General features: G+C 37.9%; 3 protein-coding genes across 6 annotated transcripts; 1 reads left to right on the top strand and 2 right to left on the bottom strand.

Moving 5' to 3' along the window:
• Positions 1 to 6,858: 6,858 nt before the first annotated feature.
• LOC117296815 (synaptojanin-2-binding protein-like) lies at positions 6,859 to 13,941 on the bottom strand. The gene is made up of 4 exons (XM_033779884.1): positions 13,717 to 13,941; positions 11,770 to 11,906; positions 9,270 to 9,383; positions 6,859 to 8,277 (listed from the first exon to the last, which is right to left on the bottom strand). The coding sequence occupies exons 1-4, from the start codon at positions 13,775 to 13,777 to the stop codon at positions 8,140 to 8,142; spliced, it is 450 nt and encodes a 149-aa protein (XP_033635775.1). The 5' UTR covers positions 13,778 to 13,941; the 3' UTR covers positions 6,859 to 8,139.
• A 527-nt stretch (positions 13,942 to 14,468) lies between these two features.
• Positions 14,469 to 18,881, bottom strand: LOC117299600 (calcineurin B homologous protein 1-like). Its single transcript, XM_033783152.1, has 5 exons — positions 18,807 to 18,881; positions 17,732 to 17,804; positions 17,102 to 17,295; positions 16,451 to 16,635; positions 14,469 to 15,744 (listed from the first exon to the last, which is right to left on the bottom strand). The coding sequence occupies exons 1-5, from the start codon at positions 18,871 to 18,873 to the stop codon at positions 15,691 to 15,693; spliced, it is 573 nt and encodes a 190-aa protein (XP_033639043.1). The 5' UTR covers positions 18,874 to 18,881; the 3' UTR covers positions 14,469 to 15,690.
• A 164-nt stretch (positions 18,882 to 19,045) lies between these two features.
• Positions 19,046 to 21,643, top strand: LOC117290255 (complex I intermediate-associated protein 30, mitochondrial-like). 4 transcript variants are annotated; one of them, XM_033771553.1, is made up of 4 exons: positions 19,046 to 19,124; positions 19,709 to 20,286; positions 20,596 to 20,781; positions 21,438 to 21,643. In XM_033771553.1, exons 2-4 carry the CDS (start codon positions 19,819 to 19,821, stop codon positions 21,636 to 21,638), a joined length of 855 nt encoding a protein of 284 aa, XP_033627444.1. In that variant the 5' UTR covers positions 19,046 to 19,124; positions 19,709 to 19,818; the 3' UTR covers positions 21,639 to 21,643. The 4 variants fall into 4 exon arrangements, with proteins under 4 accessions (XP_033627444.1, XP_033627461.1, XP_033627452.1 ...); XM_033771570.1 differs by having other exon boundaries at positions 19,063 to 19,157; XM_033771561.1 differs by having other exon boundaries at positions 19,063 to 19,162.
• The last annotated feature ends 10 nt before the right edge of the window (positions 21,644 to 21,653 follow it).

The following is a 21,653-nucleotide window of genomic DNA, read 5'->3' as shown; positions in this document are numbered from 1 at the left end:
TCGACTGGTGACATCGGAGGGGTGAGAAGACTGGCTGCTGGTTGGACTTCTGCGACTGTGTCTATGAAATACAAAACAAAAAAACATAATAAGTATACCATAACATACTAAAGGGTATTGTATATTTGATATCGATATGAAATTAAGGGGGAAGGGGAATTACATTCAGTGAGATTTGATAACTTTGCGTGTTTGGAATACAGTTTATAGATAGCTGAGGTTTGCCGGAAACAAAGTGCGAAAATCTTTCTTTTTAGTACTATGGGTTGTTGGTTCTGAAAAGAACCGGTGGTTGGAAATTTGAACAGTATGCTCTGATCGTATTCAGTACTGCAACAAACCATGAACAAACTAAGTTGAAGGTGTAGGCAAGTAAACACAATTTAGAGGTGAGCTCCCCTTATGAAAGTTGTCACTTGGATTTTATCTAGCCTAGTGCCTATAATACATTTTTTATATTTACTTACCAGTATCTGAAGCAAAGGTCGCACCTTCAATGCTGATGTGTTGTTGCACCGATGGGATGTAATCACTGTAGTTACAGGTACCGCCTGATGACGGCAATGAAGCCATCTCCTCAGCGAAAGATTGTCGGCTGAACCAGACCATATCACTAGAGAGACCAAGGGCAGAGGCTATCTGGATATCCATTATTACTATAGATTGTGGCCTCAAATACGATTTAAGAATTACTTTGGAGAGCGATGTTGATCGTGATAGAGTACGAGAATCGAATGATGAAGCTACTAAAACACCCGGAGTATTTAAGAACTATTTTGAGGCTTTGTTATCGGATGTTTCGCACAACGAATCTAATTCACGAAGTGAGTCAAAGGAACCGACCCGTGAGTGACGCGCTCAGTGCAGTGGGTCGGTTACTCAAAGAGTCAGGGGCTGACCCAGGATCAATCAGCAAGCCGCCCATTCATAAAACTCGACCTGCTTTGCGCCCCGAACAAGCATGCAGATTCTGGATTTCTATAGTTCTATAGTTTGAATGAATTTGGGAAAGCACGATGTAGGATCATTTACAACTGAAAAGAATTCAACTCAATTACCAGAAAAAGCTGCTTCATACAAACTAGTCAGAGCACAATAGCTAGAGACTGACTTTCTTGACTTTTCAAGCGGATCGACTCGATCTTCCCAAACGTAACTTGTGCGTTCTACATAACAGCTGACGATAACTCAATAGAGAATATCCATCGAGAACACGGGTAACGACAAAAATGCCTATAATGCTTCGTTTTTGAAAGGGCAATTATGGCATCGAGGCATTTTCTCCTTGGTAAAGGGCACCCTACGAACTGTAAATTTTTACTGGAGCATTTAATGAGCACCAAGGCAATGACCGGTTGGCATGGAGGCATTTGCCTTCGTTTCCTCCAGGGTGAAGTGTCAGGCCTGACTTAATATTGAAGAGGTGGTCAGTAGGGTCATGCTCACGAAAGTAAATTACCATTTATAATTACTTTCTGCACGTCGTACAATTGCAGTTGACACCTTTGCACATTTTAAGGCTATATCTCACGAGATTGACCCGGTTTGAAAAGATAAACATCATTGTTTTGTGAAGGAAAACATTGTTACACATATTTTTGGATGTTATTGGTGACATCAACTTAGCTAAATCGCTATATTTCTCTTCTACACTAATTAGCACAAGGACCATTTTGCCACGCTCCCACTATTGCGTTTTCACTTAATAAGTACAGTGTTGGAAAGATGACATCAGAAAACTCTTAAATGTATTTCTCTATCTTTCTAGTGGTAATAAACTTGTGGGGTTCCGTTAATTTTTTTTTACAAATGCCGGACTCCGCCATGAGTCTTCGTAGTTGCCACGTTACTTATTCCTTCCTTCATGTATATTTAAATCACCATCAGAACCATTATGTCATAGAAAGAGTGTTTTTTAGAGAAACATAATTAAGCCATAAATCAAAGTGAAGTAGCCAAGAGTCTGCGGTTACATTTGCTCAACATCCACTGGGCATCAGAGTCAATGAAAAAGGTGTTCAAGTCTCAATTCCAACGATACAACGACTTCAAAAAACTCGCTACTCGTATACTGCGGTTTACGCGGGTTTGCGCCGGTATCAAAGGACCACCAAAGCTGGTAACACTAACCATGTTGAAAAGAAAACAGTGTGATATAGTAGGCGGCGAAATCGCCGTAAACTCCATAGACAAGCTACATTTTTATTTCTATAGATAGCTGGCGTTTGTGACATGACAGTGGAAGCCCATAGAGAATTAATTATGTCACAATTGAAGTACTAAATGAATCGAATTCTCTGCCGGCCGTCTTTTCTTTAATTACTAAATTGTTAGGCCTATTATCATCCCTTTAAGTTAATAGACCGCCGGTCATGTATGTTGTTGACGGTATTCAGTATTGCACAATAATTTTGTTGAATGACGATATCTCAAAAAGCAAGCAAATAAATACCTTTATTGTTAAATCCAAGTAACGAGAAGCTCTATCTCAATGAACTCTGAAGCAATGGTAGGTCCACCTTGGGGGGAAAACGAGGGGTTGTGTTAGCCCCGGTATTCGACATTCGATCCGGTACACGTCGTACGGGGGTAGGATTCCTTGCGTTGACCACGTGCACTGTTGACCATCCATCAGGCAAGGGTTGACCATGGATGAAAAACTGACAGACGGCAGTATAACCCTTAGGCTACCACGCCCCCACTGTCCTGCCTCCATGGTACAATCTTTAATTATTCTGCAATTAATGTGTCCACTTTGGCTTATATTTCTTCCTAGTTCCAAGTTTCGAACACCAAGTGACATGTTACAGTCTTGCCGCAAATACAAGTCAAATTTTTATGAATACTGCCACCACTCGTTCAGTTGCGGAAAGGATATTAGTCTCTTACGGAACAAGATAAAAAGGGTTCTTCCTCCATGGTTGGACACAAAAATATGATATTATTATTATTTCGTTTAAAAAATAACACCAATATTTCCCCATCCTGTGTGTTGAATATAAGACATCTTTACCTTGTGACAATTATAGGCCATGAGGTCTCTTATTTTACACTATGGGAGACACTAATGACTGGTAATCATATTTATTTTGTCTCCCAAGAAAAACTTTTGCAGTTTTGTGAAATCGCTCTCTAATTAATGATCCAGGACTTTTATGGATGGACCTTTTCAAAAGCCTTCGCCTGCTCTGATGTGGCCATGACCGGGGTCTGTAGGCCTACGCGTGAAAGGCCTAATTCACCTTCCCTTTGATGATCCATTGTAAGCCGCCCCTGGACCAGATCAAGCCACAGCCAAATTGATTTTGAGGCTTTCGTTAAATATATACTTAATTGTTCAACAAAAGAAGAGAATATCAATTTAGTTACAGGTTCATAGAGCCAATATGATCAAATCGTTCTTGCTTCTTTGTAAAATAAGTTACAGGCAAAGATAGTTTTAAGGACTGTTAGTCTTATTATAATTTTTATTGTGTGCTTTCTTGTAAAATTTGGTCTCAGACTGCCTGAGTTTTAATATTGTATTTTTCTTCTTTGTAAATTGCATGTAATTCAGCCTTTGGCTGCAATGTGTTTTTAACAATAAACCAATTAATAAATAATACAAAATAAATTCACAGTTAAAATATCAATCTGTAACTTTGAAACTTGTTGAAATGATTAGGGCCCAATTTCATAGAGTTGCTAAGCACAACAATTTGCTTAACATGAATTGTTTGCCTTGATAAAAAAAGGGATTACCAACCAAATTTCCACATGATTTTCAGGATAAGAAAACACCAGCTGAATACCAACAGCAAGAAATATGCAACAAATAGAAATTTGGTTGGTAATCATGTTTGTATCAAGGAAGAAATTTCATACTAAGCAAATTTTTGTGCTTAGGATGACAACTTAAAATGAATAAAATTCATACAACTGTACATATCTATCAATTCACAATTGCTGGCAGACTTTATTTTGCTATCCCAACCCACCTCAAAGTCGATCACTGGCAACCCTGTTTAAAATCATCAATCGAGCAACTAACAAAAAGAACAAAAACAACAAAACACAACATCTTTATAATTGCAATATCCTTTATAATTGCAATCTGGCAAGTATCAGAAACAAAATCAAAACTCTTCAGGTTGTGTATGATAATGTGGACTAACAGACTTGTATCACCCTGCCTCCATCTTGGTCATGTACCTCGTATCGAATAACAATAATGAATGCTAATCATTTTGCAAATAGGAACCAGACTTTTTTGTTCTTCAAGCCTTGGTTTGGTACCTTGATATCAATGGGAGAAATTCAAGATGGCTGCACCCGTATAAAGGTCTACTGCACCATGAATATCTTGACCATCTACATGTACATAATATGCCCACATTGATGTGCAGGCATCTCCGATTCTCCAATGAGCCACAGTTAGGCTGGGATGGCAAATAGTCTTGAACTTTTTTTGTAGAAACATTACTAACACTGTTTCGGTTATTAGCTACATGGAATAAAACAAACTGCAGCTCCATAACAGTGAAATCAATATGTTCAAAAGCCAACAAATACAGAGTTGCATAAGTCCCAACCTGTCCTTCCATCATATAATTGTCAAACTTTCCAGAATGATAACAGCAGATCGAATCAAATTCTCCTTCCCAAACACCTCTGTCATTATTTAAAAAAAAAAAAAAAAAAACATTATCCCCATCTAGCCCAACTAAGTTCTAAAACCAAAAGACACACTGTCATAGTTTCAACTTATCTTTAGGTTAAATACCAGTTAGAGTGGCAATTCTAAGGAAATCCCAGAAATGTTTTTCTATCAAATTTCGTCTAAACATTGTGCACTTACCATTACATGCATCAACAAACAAACCAATCCAGTCTTAAGATTCTGTGTAACCTTCAACATGTTTGAGTTACATGCACGAAATGCTTAGTTAAAAAAACCCATTAAAACCAGGACTAAATGCTTTCTAATTGAAAGGGCAAAACAATACAACCTGTTTGTTCCAACCCTGATGATAAACTGGATGTAGTATATTGATAGCTTTCCCCTGTTCCCCTGAGATAAACTGTGACCTAGCATGCTGGAGTGAGTCATTGGTTCCTTCACTCTATTTATAGAATCAAAAGTTCAGAGAAACTAGTAGACACAGTTTCTTTTAGGTAGGGCTCTTAAAGATAACTTACAAAGTTTTCAAATCCTATTTAACATGTATCGATGTTTATCTTGCAGTGTTAAAAGTAAAAAAATTCTATATGTTTGCCACTAAGTTTTGTAATTTATCCTGATTTTAAACAAATCAGATAATCCAATTTAACAACAATGAACCCCAATTTAACTGCCTTACAAACTGTTTAACACTGAAGATACATGTATATATATTTCTATATAGTTTAGCCTTCCCTTATGAACATTCTAACAGCAGTTTGACTTAACTTACATGTGTACATGTCAATGTATACACATACAATAAATTGGTTTTATACATATTGTTTTTAAATTTAATTTACATTAAAAAGTCTTTAACTGCAGTGGACACTATTGGTAATTACTCAAAATAATTATCAGCATAAAACTTCACTTCGTAACAAGTGATAGTATAAAACATCGTGAGAAACGGCTCCCTCTGAAGTGACTTAGTTTTCGAGAAAGAAGTAAATTCCATGAATTTGATTTCGAGACCTCAGATTTAGAATGTGAGGTCTCGAAATCAAGCATCTGAAAGCACCCAACTTCGTGTGACAAGGGTGTTTTTTTTTACTTTCATAGTTATCTCGCAACTCCGATGACCAATCGAGCTCATTTTTTCATAGGTTTTTTATTTTATGCAAATGTTGATATACACCAATAGTGTCCAGTGTCTTTAACTGAAAGCAACTGAATAGTGTCCGTTACAAATTTCAAATTATGAATCTCAACTGATAATTACAAAACACACACACAACATTTACGAACAAGAACTTGTACAAGAAAACATGAGGATCATATCAACCCTGAAGTCAATTGCAAAATTTGTTAACATCATCTCGGTTGGTAAGCAGTTTACAACAGCTATTTCTTTCTTTCGTTTTCACTATGAAGCATACATCTATTGGGTGAAGTCTTTTTATTTCACAGTAATTTCAAACACCAAAGTTTAGACATGTTCATTTCCTCTGAAAATTACTTGGAATTCACAATTTCAAGGTCAGGGGGAAATGTTCTTGTGGTAAAGTTCCAAGTGAACCTCCTTGAAATGTTGCTGAAGAACATCATTCATAACAACTTATGTCATCATAAGAAGTTGTAAGGATATTTGTGAGGTCGAGTATAGACCATTGACAGAAAGGAAGTGAACACTTCCGTTATCAAAAGGCCAACAAAAGGCCAACAACAAGAAAATTATATTGCTTTTTATATTCTTTCTTAAAAAAGAAGTAGTATCAACAGAAACAAGGATAATAAGAATGGTGAATATTGAAATCAATCCCTGGATACTGAAGCCAGAATAAATGCTTAACCCAAAAACCAAAAATTAATAATTAAAACAAACAACTGTTTAGACAAATGTATTTAGTGTATAATTCTGGTGGTTTGATGGTTCTTCAACCCCAATAAAAGCCTGGTTCATACTTCATTTGAATGCAGGGTAAATTTTGATGTCACATATCTACATTCAAAACAAATATTTTGCTAGAGCTAAAGTGCATTTAAACTTAAACAAATGGTTAGTTCTGAGTTTATGACATCAATGTTTTGCTTGAACCAGGCTTTACCTTTCAACTTGTTTCTATGGGTCTGGGTGTTTGATTACCTTCAACCTAAACAAGTAAGCCACAACAATTAAGTAATTTAATAGTTCACCTATCTTAACCCAAACTGGTTTGTTTTTTTAGTATGTCAACTTCTCCTTAAACTTGTTTCAAAAAACAGCAGTGCAAAATTCGAATCATTCAAAAATGGAAAACAAAAAAATTTAACATCAACAATAATTTATATTTGTCTGATTTAGAATCATTTGTGGAAGATTTCTTAAAACATTCATCTACACATAAAGTATACATTCAAACTATCAGGAAATCTTCAAATGAATACACACAAAACTGGAGTACAAAGAGTATTCTTGGTGATGTTCACTTTTATCCCAAAATGCAGTCAAATATCTTCTATCTACAAAACAATTTCTTACAGACAAACAAAAACACCCCCATTCCAGGGTGTTTTTCCAGTGCATGAATGCTTAGATTAGAAATTGGCAAATACGATGCACAACTATTGCACACTTGGCTTTATGACGAATGGCCAGAATCTCCCAAGTTTTTATTACTGCGCCACAGTTTGCATTGCAATAGGCCTTGGCAGGCCTGCAATTTCATCTGTGACAGGGCAAGATGGCCACGTTCCTTTTTGCAAAAGGAATGAGAAACCATGATGGGCACCAAGGCCGAGACCAGGGGCAACAGAGGCCATGGCCTCAAGGGCATGCATGCAATTACAGGCCTGATGCCTTGGTGCAGCCACCTTAGCTTCCCTCCTGTTCAAACCAATGTCCCCTAACCAAGAATGAAAGGAAAATAGTCAGGTCCCTTTCAGGCATAATGAAAATCAGTAGCCATGGTCAATGTTGACAGGGGACAAGAAAAGATGGTGGGCGAAAAGATAAAGTCTGGATCCTACGGCTACAGCTACAGCTATGACTGTTGCAAACAGCTGTCCTATGCTTCAAAGCATGATGGCTCGGCGATCAAGTCGCCACCAAATCATACATGTGCTTAGACTGATTCAACCTCATTCCCAAGGGTGATCAATTTCACATTTTTTTTTCCAGCATGCTCATAAACCCCTGGTAATGGTTAACCTAATTGAAGGTGCAAATGTATATGTAACAAACCTTTTAACTAAACATGTGATTGGTATGTTCTACGGGCGTGCTCAAGTATGGCGGCCTGCAATTTAATGTAATTTTGTTGTTTAACTCTCCATTTTTGTGGAGCATATAATAAATGTATACATAATGCTTCCATAACAAATATTTTCTTTTCACAGAGAGAGGTTGGATACACATAGAGTAGATACAAGATATTCGACTGCACATTCTGATCCTTCTGAAGAAATAATCACAAAAAATGAGATGGATTCCGATTTCGATAAGGTCCAACCGACGCGCCTCAGTGCTTACGATGCTTGACTATGAAATATATTACCCCTACAGTGGCCACTCCAATGCTAGCGAGGGCTATCCACTTCCGATATGAGCTGCTGGGGGCATTGGCTTCCTTGGCTTTGACAGATCTTTCATATCTTTCCTGTTGGGAGAACATACCAGATAAAATATCAGCTCTTACTCTTCAGTCCCTTGATCGGCAGAATCAATGGTCAAGACAAAACACTGTTCATGTATGCTCAATACTTCTGAGTTCCAAAGAAATACAATACGATATGCATTAGCTATTTTGAGAGATTGTGACTACATACTACATGTAGCTGGCAACAGACTTTAACATTTCTATTGCTGAATACACTCTGAGCATGATGTGCTCAGGAATTTTTAATATACTTGGCAAGTCAGCTGGCACTTAATTACATTACATTTTCAATTCTCTCTTGTTGCATTGCCATCTCAAGGCCAGAAAATGTGTCTTTATTAATTGCAATCATTGCTGTTTTGAGTTTGTTTTCTTTCCAGTAAAAGCGCATGCAACACTAAAACAAATAAAACCACCTTCCCCCTAACTAGTCAAACCCCATACTACCCCCCCCCCCCCTCCATCCATCCGTCAGTCCCTTAGTATTGTCCTAAGCACCTTGTTGTACAACCAGCGTGACTGCCTTCCACGCACTCACAAAATCAAATTGACCTTCCCCCTCAGGCCAGACAAATCCCACACCCCCCCCCCCCTTTAACCCCTCTCCACCTTTTCAAACATCTTAAGAGAAATGGCGCTTACGAGACAGGGAAATCTGTGATCACGATAAGCATATTTCAAGGTTAGCGGTGAATTTTGGCTTGCATGTGTGCGTACTCCACATTACTAGGCATTCTACACTTACAAGGTTAGCGCAGAAATTCGTGTGGAGAATGGTGATCGTAAGCGCAGAATTCAACGGTAAGCAGAGCCATGAAATTGGGCCCAGTAGTCACTTACCCTTAGTAAGTCCTCAGCACCGTGTTTTTCAACCAGCGTAACAGCCTCCCCCACACCCACAAATTCAAATTGACCTTCCCCCTCTGACCAGACAAATCCCATACCCCCCAAAAAAAACTCCCATTCTTAAGAAACATACAGTACTAACTTACCCTAAGTAAGTCCTCAGCACCATGTTGTACAACCAGCGTGACTGCCTCCCCCGCACTCACAAATTCATTGACTGCATCCTGGTGAGGTACATTCCGTACATCCTTGTCATTTATCTGCAGGAAGAGCAAGGGGGTAGAGATAGCCTTCAATGTGACATACAACAAGGGTCACACTCAGGGAAAGGTCAATTTGCAATTACTGCACGTTGGCCACTAACAACTAAACTTAGACCTACCGGCATCTATTTTTACCATGAGTTTGATCATCAAAGTTCATCCTGTGTTTCCCTTTTGGGGAGGGAGAATGTAGTTTGTGGAAAAGTGTCAGGAACAGCGACTGTATTGAATGTGTACTTTTCACTAAAAAGTATACTCTTAAACTTTGCTTTGATCTGTAGTTAATTCATGATAATTCACACTTTGAAATCACACATCAATCAACTCTCTGGAGATACATGTAGGAAACAGTTAAATACGTGTTCCTGTACGTCAACAATTAAATAACTAAGGTCACTAACAGATGTGATGTAATGCAATATTACATGTATTGTACATTAAGTGCTACATACAGGTCTGCTTGTCTCACACTGTGTACATGCAAATAAATCATTTTAAAATATATTTTAAAACCAAAGCTACTATCAAAAGAAAAGGATTTTTTGGTTTGTCATTCATTTACTTTTATACCTTGCAGAATTAACTGTGTAAGGCCTATTACCTATACATGAAAATACGGAACTGTACAATGTACACTACAGGTATGTACATGCATCGGGTACAACTGTATACAGTAACACCTGCATGTGAACCTAAAAACAATCCATCATCTACATGTACAAACATACACGATCAAGTTACTAGGTGTATTAATGTTTTATCAAATCAAACTGATTCAATGTATAATTTTATAAAGTAGGTCACGGTAGGTGTGTTATACTTAATGGCCGGGTTTATTGCTGCCCTTAACTTTTTCAGTGACTAATTAGCCAGCAGGATCAGTTAATTTGTCATTTCACTGTTCCGTCAGCTTTTCACCAGTCTATTAAATTAGGGTCCATGCTTTTCGACACTGAACTAGCCACTAGCCACCTGCCGTCGATTTCACCAAACTCTTCCTTACATAGGATTGATCTTAGGACTAAGGACGAGTTCAGTTCCACATCCATAGACATTAGGACGCATTGAATGAACCCATCCTAAGTTAGGACGGGTTACTTGTCCTAACTCGAGAAAGAATTTTGACGGGGTGTTTTTTAACTATTTATAGCCAGTGGACCAGTGTTAAGGGAAAATGCTGAATGAATCCTTGAAACTGAATACTGTGGACAGGGTGGATTCAGTCAGAAGGATTTTGACACCTCCCTAGGAGGGTTCCCAGGACAAGTGCATTTCTTGAAGTTAAAATAAAACATATTTCATGTCACTCTATGGAGCAACCGACTGGGAAAGCTGTCTGCATGAAACATGCATTCACAAATTTTGTTGATGACAGTTTAATTTTGGCTGCTTGATCTTGCCTGGTTGAACATAATTCCTGTAATAAGGAAGCTTCCTGTCAGCCGATTGTCATGAGACTCGCAAAATCCAGACCAAAAATATGATCACATTGACCTCAGTTTAAAAGGTTTGCAGTGGGGGTGGGGGCACTGCTGTATGAGTACGCGTACATTACATGCTAACTGTGTAAAGTTTTTAGAATCGATATGGTAATTCTAACTGACCCAAGGTCATCATGAATAGGAGAAGGGCAAGGGTCAACTATTGAAATGCAGTCTGCACTGTACAATACACACTTGTTGTGCCCATGGCCTTTTTGTACATGTAAGCTAGCTTAGTAACAGCAGGCTACAGATGAAATAACATTATTCTTAGAAACTATATGTACTGTACCATGTAGTGTGATAAATTTAATAAAACATATTGGGAATGTTTTTTTGTTAAATGAATTGTGAAAACTTAAAATGTCATACAGTGCGAAACCGTAGGTAGTACGTAGTGCCTCAGATCATTCATAAATTCAACCTGGTTTTGCCCGAATTTGATAGATTCAATGCGGCCTCTGTGCAATGCACTGATAAACTAACCATGCCAATCTTATCCGCATCAAAGGAAATATTTACATTGTGTTAATATTACATAATGTTGAAGAGTTGAGACTGCTCTTAACCTGCCATAGTAATGTACATTCTGATTTAGTCGACTCCATTCATTGTTGATCACTGACAAACTTGTTCGGCTAAATTCTAAACTTCAGTGTAAAATTTGACAGGTTTACCATTCTAGTGACCAATATGTAGGCCCCCAAAGAGAAATCTACATGTGTACTGAAACTTCCTATAGCCTACTATGTAAAATGGTTTGGCATTATGTCATGCAGACATACACAGGTTTGGGCATTACCCGAACTGCTTATAAAAACCTGTCAATAACTGTGAATTGGACCAAAGTGTATAACAACAACAAGACGAAGCTAGACCCCATTTCCTAATCAGTACTGTACCTCTAGAATCTTATCTCCTTTCTGTAGGCTGCCATCTTTAGCTGCTGCTCCGTCATCTCTGATCTTAGTGACAAAGATCCCAGAATCACGGGGTACATGTGGCTGGTCACGACCTCCTTTGATGTTGAAACCCAGACCTGTAAAAGATTTATACTAAAAGATTTGTAACTCAGCTCTGCAATTGTGCACATTGAAGATTTTAGTGAATCACTTTCAACACATAGAGCAGGTGTCGCCATCTTATGCGTTTTTGCTGAATCGTGCAACTTGTGTGTTCGCTGCTTGATGATTCAGGGGTGGATACATGTGTCATATTAGTTCGGGAGGCAGTGTAGTTTTCATGTAATATCTTTAAGATAGTCATTAGACCTTGCGAATTGTAGAGACAAGGTAGTTTTTTTTTGTTTTTTTTTAATAGTAAAGGCCAACCCTATTAGGGAATTGTACAGGTTTGTACAGCTGACACATTTCAAAGGACACTATTTCAATGACATGGGGCCTTCTGGTATTGTGTTCATAGCATCATTGCATGCAGACAGACAGTATTGAGTTTGTATATATATTTCTATAAAATGTAATCAGCTTTCCCTCGTAGCTGTATTCTTGATTATGTCAGTTGACAGTTTTAATTTTGTTGAGAGGCTTGGGCCTACATTACTGTAACTAAAATAGATTAGAACTCCAATTTTGATAAAAAGCTGAGGTGAACAATCTTTGGCCTTCGCTTTAACTTAAACTGAATAAAGGTATACCATGCATGCCCTGTACAAAAAAAAAAGTTAAAAACTAAGCAATTCCTGCAATTACTTGCAAGTCCCTCCTTCATCATGTAGACAGTAGACGGAAATGACATTGTAAATGTTGTAATTTAAGTTGTACAACATGTAGTTTAGACACTTCTTGGTTTATTACAACTGGAACAACTTCCAGGCGCCCTCAGCAGCCAAGACTAAAACTGTCAAAAACAGACCCTGAATTAGTTTTGTTTTCTTGATTTTGACACTTTACCTGTGCCTAGCTATTAAAGAAATCTCTCTCTTTAGCAATCTTTCTTTCCAAAATGTTGATGCAATGACCAGATGATGATATGATGATTGATGAGGATATAATTTTATATAATAAAAGGGAGATGAAGTGGTGGAGTGATTGTTAGCTGTTCGGGGCTACGAATAATACTTATTATAGGAATAGTGTAGTGGATATCAAACAATAAACAAAAATAATATCTTTTATTTTATTAATGAAAAAAAATTAATGAAAAAGTCATGGATCCCACTAGCCCACCTTGTTGAGCTGTTAATGGCTCCGCTTTTAACATCGGTCTCATCACTGTCACCATTACAATTAACATCGGTCTCATCACTGTCACCATTACAATTAACATCGGTCTCATCACTGTCACCATTACAATTACGTTATTTTTCTCTCTTTTTTTTCTGGATGTATATATGCGGTAACCCTTCTTCTAAGGTAAGAAAAAAATTCAGTGGTTTTGGAGTTAATTAACGGCGGATAAATTGGTGGCGACGTCCGGAAGATTATCCTAGGATCCCACACACTACCCGACTACACTACTCTACACACACATTGTGATTTTTATTCATTTGATTGATTGATTAAATTTTCAAACTCAAATTCAAGTGACAAGACATTACCATCCACATAATTTTACACCAACCAAATGCATAGTTTACTTATTTCATATTTCATTCATATTCCTTGTTAAGGCTTTAGTTTATGCATTCAATATTCCTCTGTAAACGGTTCACCTCTAAAAAGGGAAAGATACAAAGTGGCTGTACTAGACTCTTGTCACACTGTACGCAAGAACAACTGCACTACACCATCACCAAGTCATGTATGACTACACATTTCTGAATGCTTTACACATACGTTTTATACACAAACCAAAAACTGCAAATTTCAGAAAAGACAAAAAATACAAACCTGTTGTTCCTCTCTCCAACTCAATCCTTTCCTCCACCAGATCCAACTGTGCTTCCTCCATGCTTACCTAAGTTTATTGATAATGATTAAAAGTAGTTGAAATGGCTCCGATTTGCTGGTTGAAAGCTATTTCTGAGCGGTTCGCACAAGCCGGCTTCCAAGGTTCCTAGATCATTTAGACGTCAGCTAGCTCTACGGACGCCGAGAGTAAGATAGGCATGCATGCAGGCAGCGAGTACACGTACGTCCCGTGTGTCCCGTGCTAAAAGATGATGTACTAAAAATGTACGCCAATAAAATGATAGCGCCCTCTGTAGTTAAAAAGGGCTGTATATTAATTATAAGTTTGTAAAACGAAATGTTATAAAAATGGAGGTCACTGAAAAGGGTCATTTTCATGCGTCATGAAGGTCAACTAACACTAACCAAAGTGGCGGAAGTTTCAGTCCAAATTGAAAAAAAGAAGAACTTGCAAGTTCAAAGACAGTTCAGCCAGTCTGACTAATTTTCTCAAGCTCAACCTTGGAGGAACACCACCTCCTCCATCCCATGTCAAAATTTCAATGTTTTTATAAGAACCACAGGTCATCACTACAAAAAGGTGGCTAGGGTTCATCATTCGAGATTCAAATTATTTCCAACCGATCCTTTTTCATTTGTATAGCTCTTTATTTATTTTACAAAATAACACAAATTAAATGTATATGTGATACAGGACATCAACCATGAAGAAATGAACCATAAAAGTACAATTCTGTGATGCATATTGTTAATCATCTGGATATAAATATTTTAAATTTCAAGTTAAAAAATAGATATGCTCTTTACAGATAAATTTACATAGTGAAGCAAATTATTACATACAAATAAGACAACCAGACTGCTCAATATTACTATTAATATTGTTATAAAGGAAATCACAAAATAATATACAAGTTACCAGCCAACATTCCACAAAGTTTCACATTGTTTCAACTAGTGCTTCACACAATCTTTGCTTAGCAAAACAATTTATGCATAAACAGCTTAATGATATCGAGCCCAGGTAATGTCTTCGGCACGATATTATACCAAGGGAGACTTTAGGGGACAAGAGGTAGCAACAGACTTTCCATATAAAGCTATTGTGCCCAGAAATGAATGAAGGAATGAATGAAAGAAAGGAATGAAGGAAGAAAGGACTTATACCAGGTGAGTCTGCTGCCACCCAGAGTTCAAAGTTCTTCAATATAAATGATGAGATGCTTTCAGACAAACTACAGAATGAGAAAAACAAATTATAATGCAGAAGTTGAGAAAATCTAATTGTGACCTGCAAGTCACATTTTGTGTCTCCTCTGAAAATTTCCCAATGAATTGTATGACATTTTCACTGGTTGGTATTGTGTGTTAATTGAAAACTACAGGATAAAAATTGATATACTCTCACAAAAACGAAAAGAGAATTTCCCTTTAAAATATGTGCAAAAGCTACAGATATAACATCAAGATTTGAAATGAACACTGCTCTCCGAACAACAGTGTCAAAGGAAATCTTGAGGAATTGTCAAAAGTAACTCAGAGCTGCCACCATTAGCATCTTGCAATCAGAGAGATTACGTACAACTCTCAAAGAAATATTTAGACTGACATTCAACATAATAGAGACAAATTTTCAAGAATCAGAGAGCTTTTCAAATTTGTTCATCAAAACATGGAAAGATGAGTTTATTTTCAGGGAACTTTCTGCAGAATCAGCGAAAGTTGGTAGCTATGTTTATGCCTGATGAACAGGGACATTATAATTTCCAGTTCCTCCAGAATAGTAAACTAGATCAATGGTGTATTAATACTATATTAGTTAGGTTTATTTCAAGTGTTTTATTTTCTTTGTAAATAATTCATACTCTGTTGTTGTATACTTAGATTGCAATTCAAAAGATGCTACAAAAACATTTGGGATACCAGGAAAGGAGAGCGAGGAAGGCCAAGTTGTCAATTCAGGAACCGAATGCTCATCATTTGCTCCACATCTGATCTCCCAAGAGCCTGATGGTAGAAGAAAGTGAGACAATAAGAAGGCATTGAAGTATGTTCCAACTACAGACTTGAAAGATGAAGAATAAATGCTTGTCACACATGTTAGATGACAGATTTGAACATATTAAAGAAACAAATCTCCGGGGAGCTACAGCTGTTTCCTCTGGAATGATAGCCACAATTTTCATTTGAACCAAAATTAATCGACATTGAAGCAAAATGAATACATTATTTGTAAACACTGTAAAAACTTCTCAAGGCATTCACCCCTTTCAGACGGATGATCGCATCTTTGCAAAATGCGCGTCTGCCATTTCCACAATTTGAGGGGTAAATTTCTTTGTGTACATTTTGACTCCCAAAATGGGGTACGGGCGAGGGTTGTGTAAGTGCACTGCGGGTCATGCAAGGGGTCAATACAATACCTAGTTTACAAAGAACTGAGTAAACATAAATTATAACGTTAACTCCATCTTACATATCTCTCTAGATCATCTCTCTAGATGTGATTTATTATGATCTCTCCACTCTAACAAAATCCATTATTGGTAACTCATCATCCAAACTGTGGGACTCTGATTAAAGTGGTACGACTGATCCTACGACCAACTAGTGCAGCCCTCAGATGGAGAGAATCAAACAAAACATGCAGTTGGATTGAAAGTGGTTGGAGTTCAATACCAGTCAAATTAATATTTAAACCATAAACACTAACCTTTGCAAAGTTTTCATATGTAATAGCACCAGTGGCATCTTCGTCTGCCTCAGCGATGGTTCTATCTGCAATAGATCCGAGTTGCTCTTCAGTTATATTAGATCCCACCATCATTTGAAGAATAACCAACAGTTCATCTCTCGTCACAGCACCACTGTTGTCCAAGTCATACATACGGAAGGCAACTGTGGATAGAAAAAAAACACAAATAGCATATTATTTATTTTTAGTTTTGCCCTTTATTTCTCATTAATTTCAAATCAGAAAATTTCTTTGTTCACCCTAAAATTATTACAAATTTATCCGGTCAGTTCCCTTGTGGTGTATTACTTGCTCATTTTAGTGATCAATACAAAGGGATAATGGAAAGTCGCTATCCAAGCTCATTTGTAGAATTTTAATGGAAAGCTGTCATGTAATAAGTATAGAATAATTATATTGAATACTCTTTCACTCACAAACTATAAACATCTGTGTAAATTTACTTTTTTAATAAATCATCCTAATTCGTCACTCAGTTAGCATAGTTCGTTTCTTTTATTCTTATAATTTGTAACATGGTTGCCACTCAGCTCCAGCAATTTTGATCAATAAACCACCAAAATTGAATTTCATGGGACGCTCAAATCTTATTCAAGTTCCAGAACTCACATTTCAATTTGTTATCTCTGCTGTTGCAGGCAGTCTCACAATCATGGGTCTTGATTGGTCGGAACAGTGACAGTGTCCTCATGAATTGTCTGAAGTTGATTTTACTGTCAGGGCTGTCCATGAAGAAGGCGTGAATGATGCGGTCACCGAGTGGGTTGATGGCCAGCTCAGGAATTCTTAGAAGATCTTCTCGACTTCAAAAAAAAATGAAAATAAAAAACACATTCTAACAGTAGGATTTGAAACTTTGCATGGTGGAAATACGATACAGAAAGGTTTTGCGGTAACACCGTGTAATGACTATCTTTAATGAGTTGGGGTGGTCCTGAAAAAAAACCGTTGGTTTCAACTCGACGTTTCGATCAGTATGCTCTGATTGTCTTCTCCAGAAGAGATAGTCATTACATTGTGTTACCGCAAAACCTTTCTATAACATTCTAAAAGTGTTTTCGACTGACAATCATGTTGGGGAGAGGGGATAATGAAAGAAATGGAATTGTTCTTGGCATGTAAAAATGTTTTTCATAATATGAACATCTGAAATAGAGCAAAGATTTGTTTGTCCTTTTTGTAAAAGTAAGTCAAATCAAAGTTGTACAATAGTCAATTTGCATAATAATATGAACTTACCTTAGGGCACCATTGTCACTTTTGTCCAGGCTTTCAAATCGACTGTAAAGTCGAACAATTTGTCTTTTTGAAACTGTAAGGAAAATATTTAAGGTCAGTGAATATGAGGGGGGAAATTTCTTTAAAAAAAAAATGTTTACAAAAGAAGTGTGGATCTGCCATTTCTGGAATAATTCATTTTATATAATTTCTCACTCGATTGGTCAAGACAACTCAATAGCTTGAGTTGTCAGTGTAAGAATTTGACGATGTGCCTTGACAACTCGACAAGAAATCAAGCTGGGGCGTGTCTTGGCAGCATTAACCAAACAATAACTGTTACGGTCATTGGCCAGTGATTAACTAATGGCCAATTCAACCGAAACAGTTTTGGTTACGACCTCCAAAACGCATCAAAGGTTGTCTTTTGTGGTATGCGAATCTCTGATGCAGCCCATGCGTGTGCGCCCCCCTCCCCCCCCCCACCCAGTCAGTACGCTCGTACCCCGTGCTGAACGGTGGTTGAACTTAAAAGGGGAAAAAAGGTCAAGCTGTCTGACCCGTTGAAGTCTCCGACTGTCCAGTTGTCCAACACCTGGTAGAGTTGTCTGACATCAAAGATCTAGCCTACCACAACTCAGCATGCAGAAAGGCCTGCGTACTTCACTAATCTGATCAATATGCTAATAAATCAGTGAATCACAACATTGAACATCAACATGCAAAAAAAAGTCAATATTAAGTGATCAATTTATTATTCAATCAATTAACAATAACATTCATTAATCTAACTAACTAAATCAATCAATAGTCATTCATATTATGTCAGTGTCATTAATTTAATAATACAGTTACAATGAAATGTCAGTAAAATTAACAATAAAACCACTTTTAAAGATTGTTATGACTGAGCATTTCATTTGTAATGTCTGTCGTAGGCCTATATTAATTCCTATTCATTGTGTAGGCTATATAAATATTGATAAACGTAGTGCCAGTGATATGCCCATTTCCGGCTCCTGCCACCACATTTTCACAATAATTCGTACACTGACATGATCAACTCCTCAATGAAGTCAATAAATGTTAAACTTACACCCTGTTTCTTTCTGAATGTCATCTATTTCCTCCTTTTGAAGAAGGGTTGACGTCTTGGAGCCCATCTTGTCAGTCAACTAGTAAAATGGTAACCCATAAAAGATTGCCCAATACATTACAACAAGCGTAGATTACGAAGATCCATTTGTAGGGTACCAGTCACACAAAGAGAAGGTAGTCTGTCCAAATTGAGTGGTATCCAGACTCCACGACCGAGCGTTGCTCCTCTCCTTCCCCACAACCACCGCGACACACACACACCCACCCACACACAGCGACCGACCGGCGCGGCGAAAGGCAGACCTCGGAGGTTCGGGTGGGTATCACACACAATGTCAGCATATGAACAGTTGGGTACAAAACTGAAAATAAAAATCACTATTTAATTTAGTTGGGGTCCATCAAATCCACTGCTCTGCAGTGCAGAGCAGTGGATTTGCACGGAGTGCATTGGTCTTTGGATGGATTGATTGAACCCAAACGTGCCAAATGATGGGGCTATCTACCTCCATGGGTAGAAAAAGCAAGTTTAAAACTAAAATAAAAGAGTTTTATTATACTTGTAATATGTATGTTGTTTGCGGGTATAAGCTTTAACAAGTTTGGACTTGACTTTTCAAGAAATTAATATTTGAACAAAAAATAGCAATCCAAACTTTTTATAATTGCTAAACATTTTTTAGCAAAACTTTTTAAATACAACATAAGTATTAATTAAATTAATGAACTGTGGCAATGGACACTCAATGCCAACGGTCTCGATGGTGGGAAAATCAATGAGCATTTTTTTGTTGAGCTTATAATATTAAGGGGGAGGGGATGTTGCTGGTACATTTTCAATTGAGATTCTGCTTTATTAACGCTTTCTTTTTTTTGATCTTTTTCATACTATGTATCCAGATTCAACGGAAATTCCTATTTCACCGAGTGAGATGTCAAAGCTATTGTTCTGAACTTTACTCTGAAGGATTCTCTCTTACTAGTGATCTTTCGGACTATTGTTATTCATTATGATGAATGCTCTGAAGGTTCGATTGCTGATCCACTCTGCAGCAAGGCAGCATCATCTTCTTGGCAACCATGGCACTCACCTTGCAAGTCCCTTTGGAGCCACCGTAGTACTTCGGAGACACAAACAAAGCCAGAGTGCGAGTTCGGATGAAACAAAAGAGCCCTACTCAAAATTTCTGTCTCGGAATTTCAAGCTGTTTGGACAGGAGGTGTACGACAAACTCACTTGCTCCACGGTGGACACAATGTTTGACACGTCTCGTTCTCTATGGGATTTCTCAGGCCCGGAGAGCCTGAAGGACTTTAAGGTCCAGACGGACCAGACTATAGGGGGAAACAGTTGGGCTAGGATTGATACAAGCCGCAATAATAAACTCTTATTTCATGGAGATTTGTGTACAACTGTACCTCGTGATGGAGAAACAGCCAGGAGTGGTTATTGTGCAATGCAGGCCAGACAACAGTTTGTAAGTTTCATCATTTGAGAAAATAAAAGCTTTGGAAAGCAATCTTCTGTTTAGAATGATCTCGAAATCCCTGAAGTACTTCTAAAGAAGGGAGGGGAGAATCAGGCCTGATTGTGTTGGGTAGGGCAAGGCAATTTCCAGTTTGCAAAGACCATTTGCAATGGAAAATCTTAGTGTCTGGAGGGGCACCAAGGCCAAGATCAGGGCAACAGGGGTCAAGGGCTCTTTCCAAATTCAAATATTACTCAAGCAAATTGGCAATCTTAATTCTCTCTTTACAATAATACTCATGATTCTTTTCTTTTACAGGGTTCATTTAATCGAAAGAAGCACATTGACTTGACAGCCTTTAACTCCCTCAACCTGAGGTTGCGAGGAGACGGCCGGGCATACATGGTCAACATTCTGACCGAGGGCTACTTCACTGACCACCATGATGACATCTGGAGTTATTTCTTGTTCACAAGAGGTGGACCCTATTGGCAGGATGTCAACGTAAGTGTTGAACCCTTGCACAATGCACAGGGCTCTAGTGCATCCTGTCTGCTGTTTTGAGAGTCAAAACACAACCAAACTTGTAAATTTTGCATTTAGCGGAGTGCGTTCTGAGTCTGCAGGGCACCAATAGATCGGAAACTCAGAAATCACATCATTAAATTTTAGGCAAAAACTACTCACTTGCCAATTCTCTCTGTGCCCCCTTCTAGAGTTCATGGGTTTAGCTATGTGCATATGTATAGTTTGGACACCCTACTGTTTCTTTAAGTGCAAAAAATACTGGATAAGTGCAAAAATACTGGATAAAAGCAGAATATTAGAAATTAGGAATTTGGACGCCTTCTTTCCAATGTCCAATGTACTTTTATTGGATAAGATGCCCTATTTAAGGATCATGGCCAATACAGTGCCAAGAAAAAGGAGACCAATCCCAGATTCCATGCATTTTTATTAGTTATCATGGCGAGCTGCTTTTATAGCAGTGGAAGCTTGTACAACAAAAGAGGAAGACTCATTGGTTGGAAGTTAACAGGAAGTTTCTATTTTCTAACCTCAGCTGTAGAAAGTTAGTTTCTCTTTGCATGTACAAAGGCAACATGTTTCCAAAGCAAAGTTCAAACTGAATAATACTCATTTGTCTGAACTCCCAACAGATTCCTTTTTCGAAGTTCTTCCTGTCCAGCCGAGGGCGTATTCAGGATAAGCAGGCAGCTGTGGACCTAGAGTTGGTTAACTCCGTTGGACTTACTATGGCCGATGCCGTTGATGGGGAGTTTGCGTTAGAGATAGACTCCATATCAGCATCTTATGATGCCACACACTCGGAGGAATTCGCCTATGAGCTATACAGATAGAGACAGAGCTACATG

This window comes from Asterias rubens, chromosome 1, assembly GCF_902459465.1.
Source record: "Asterias rubens chromosome 1, eAstRub1.3, whole genome shotgun sequence".
Classification (NCBI taxonomy): Eukaryota; Metazoa; Echinodermata; class Asteroidea; order Forcipulatida; family Asteriidae; genus Asterias; species Asterias rubens.
The sequence above is the reverse complement of the archived record's forward strand: the minus strand, read 5'-3'. Positions and strand labels throughout refer to the sequence as shown.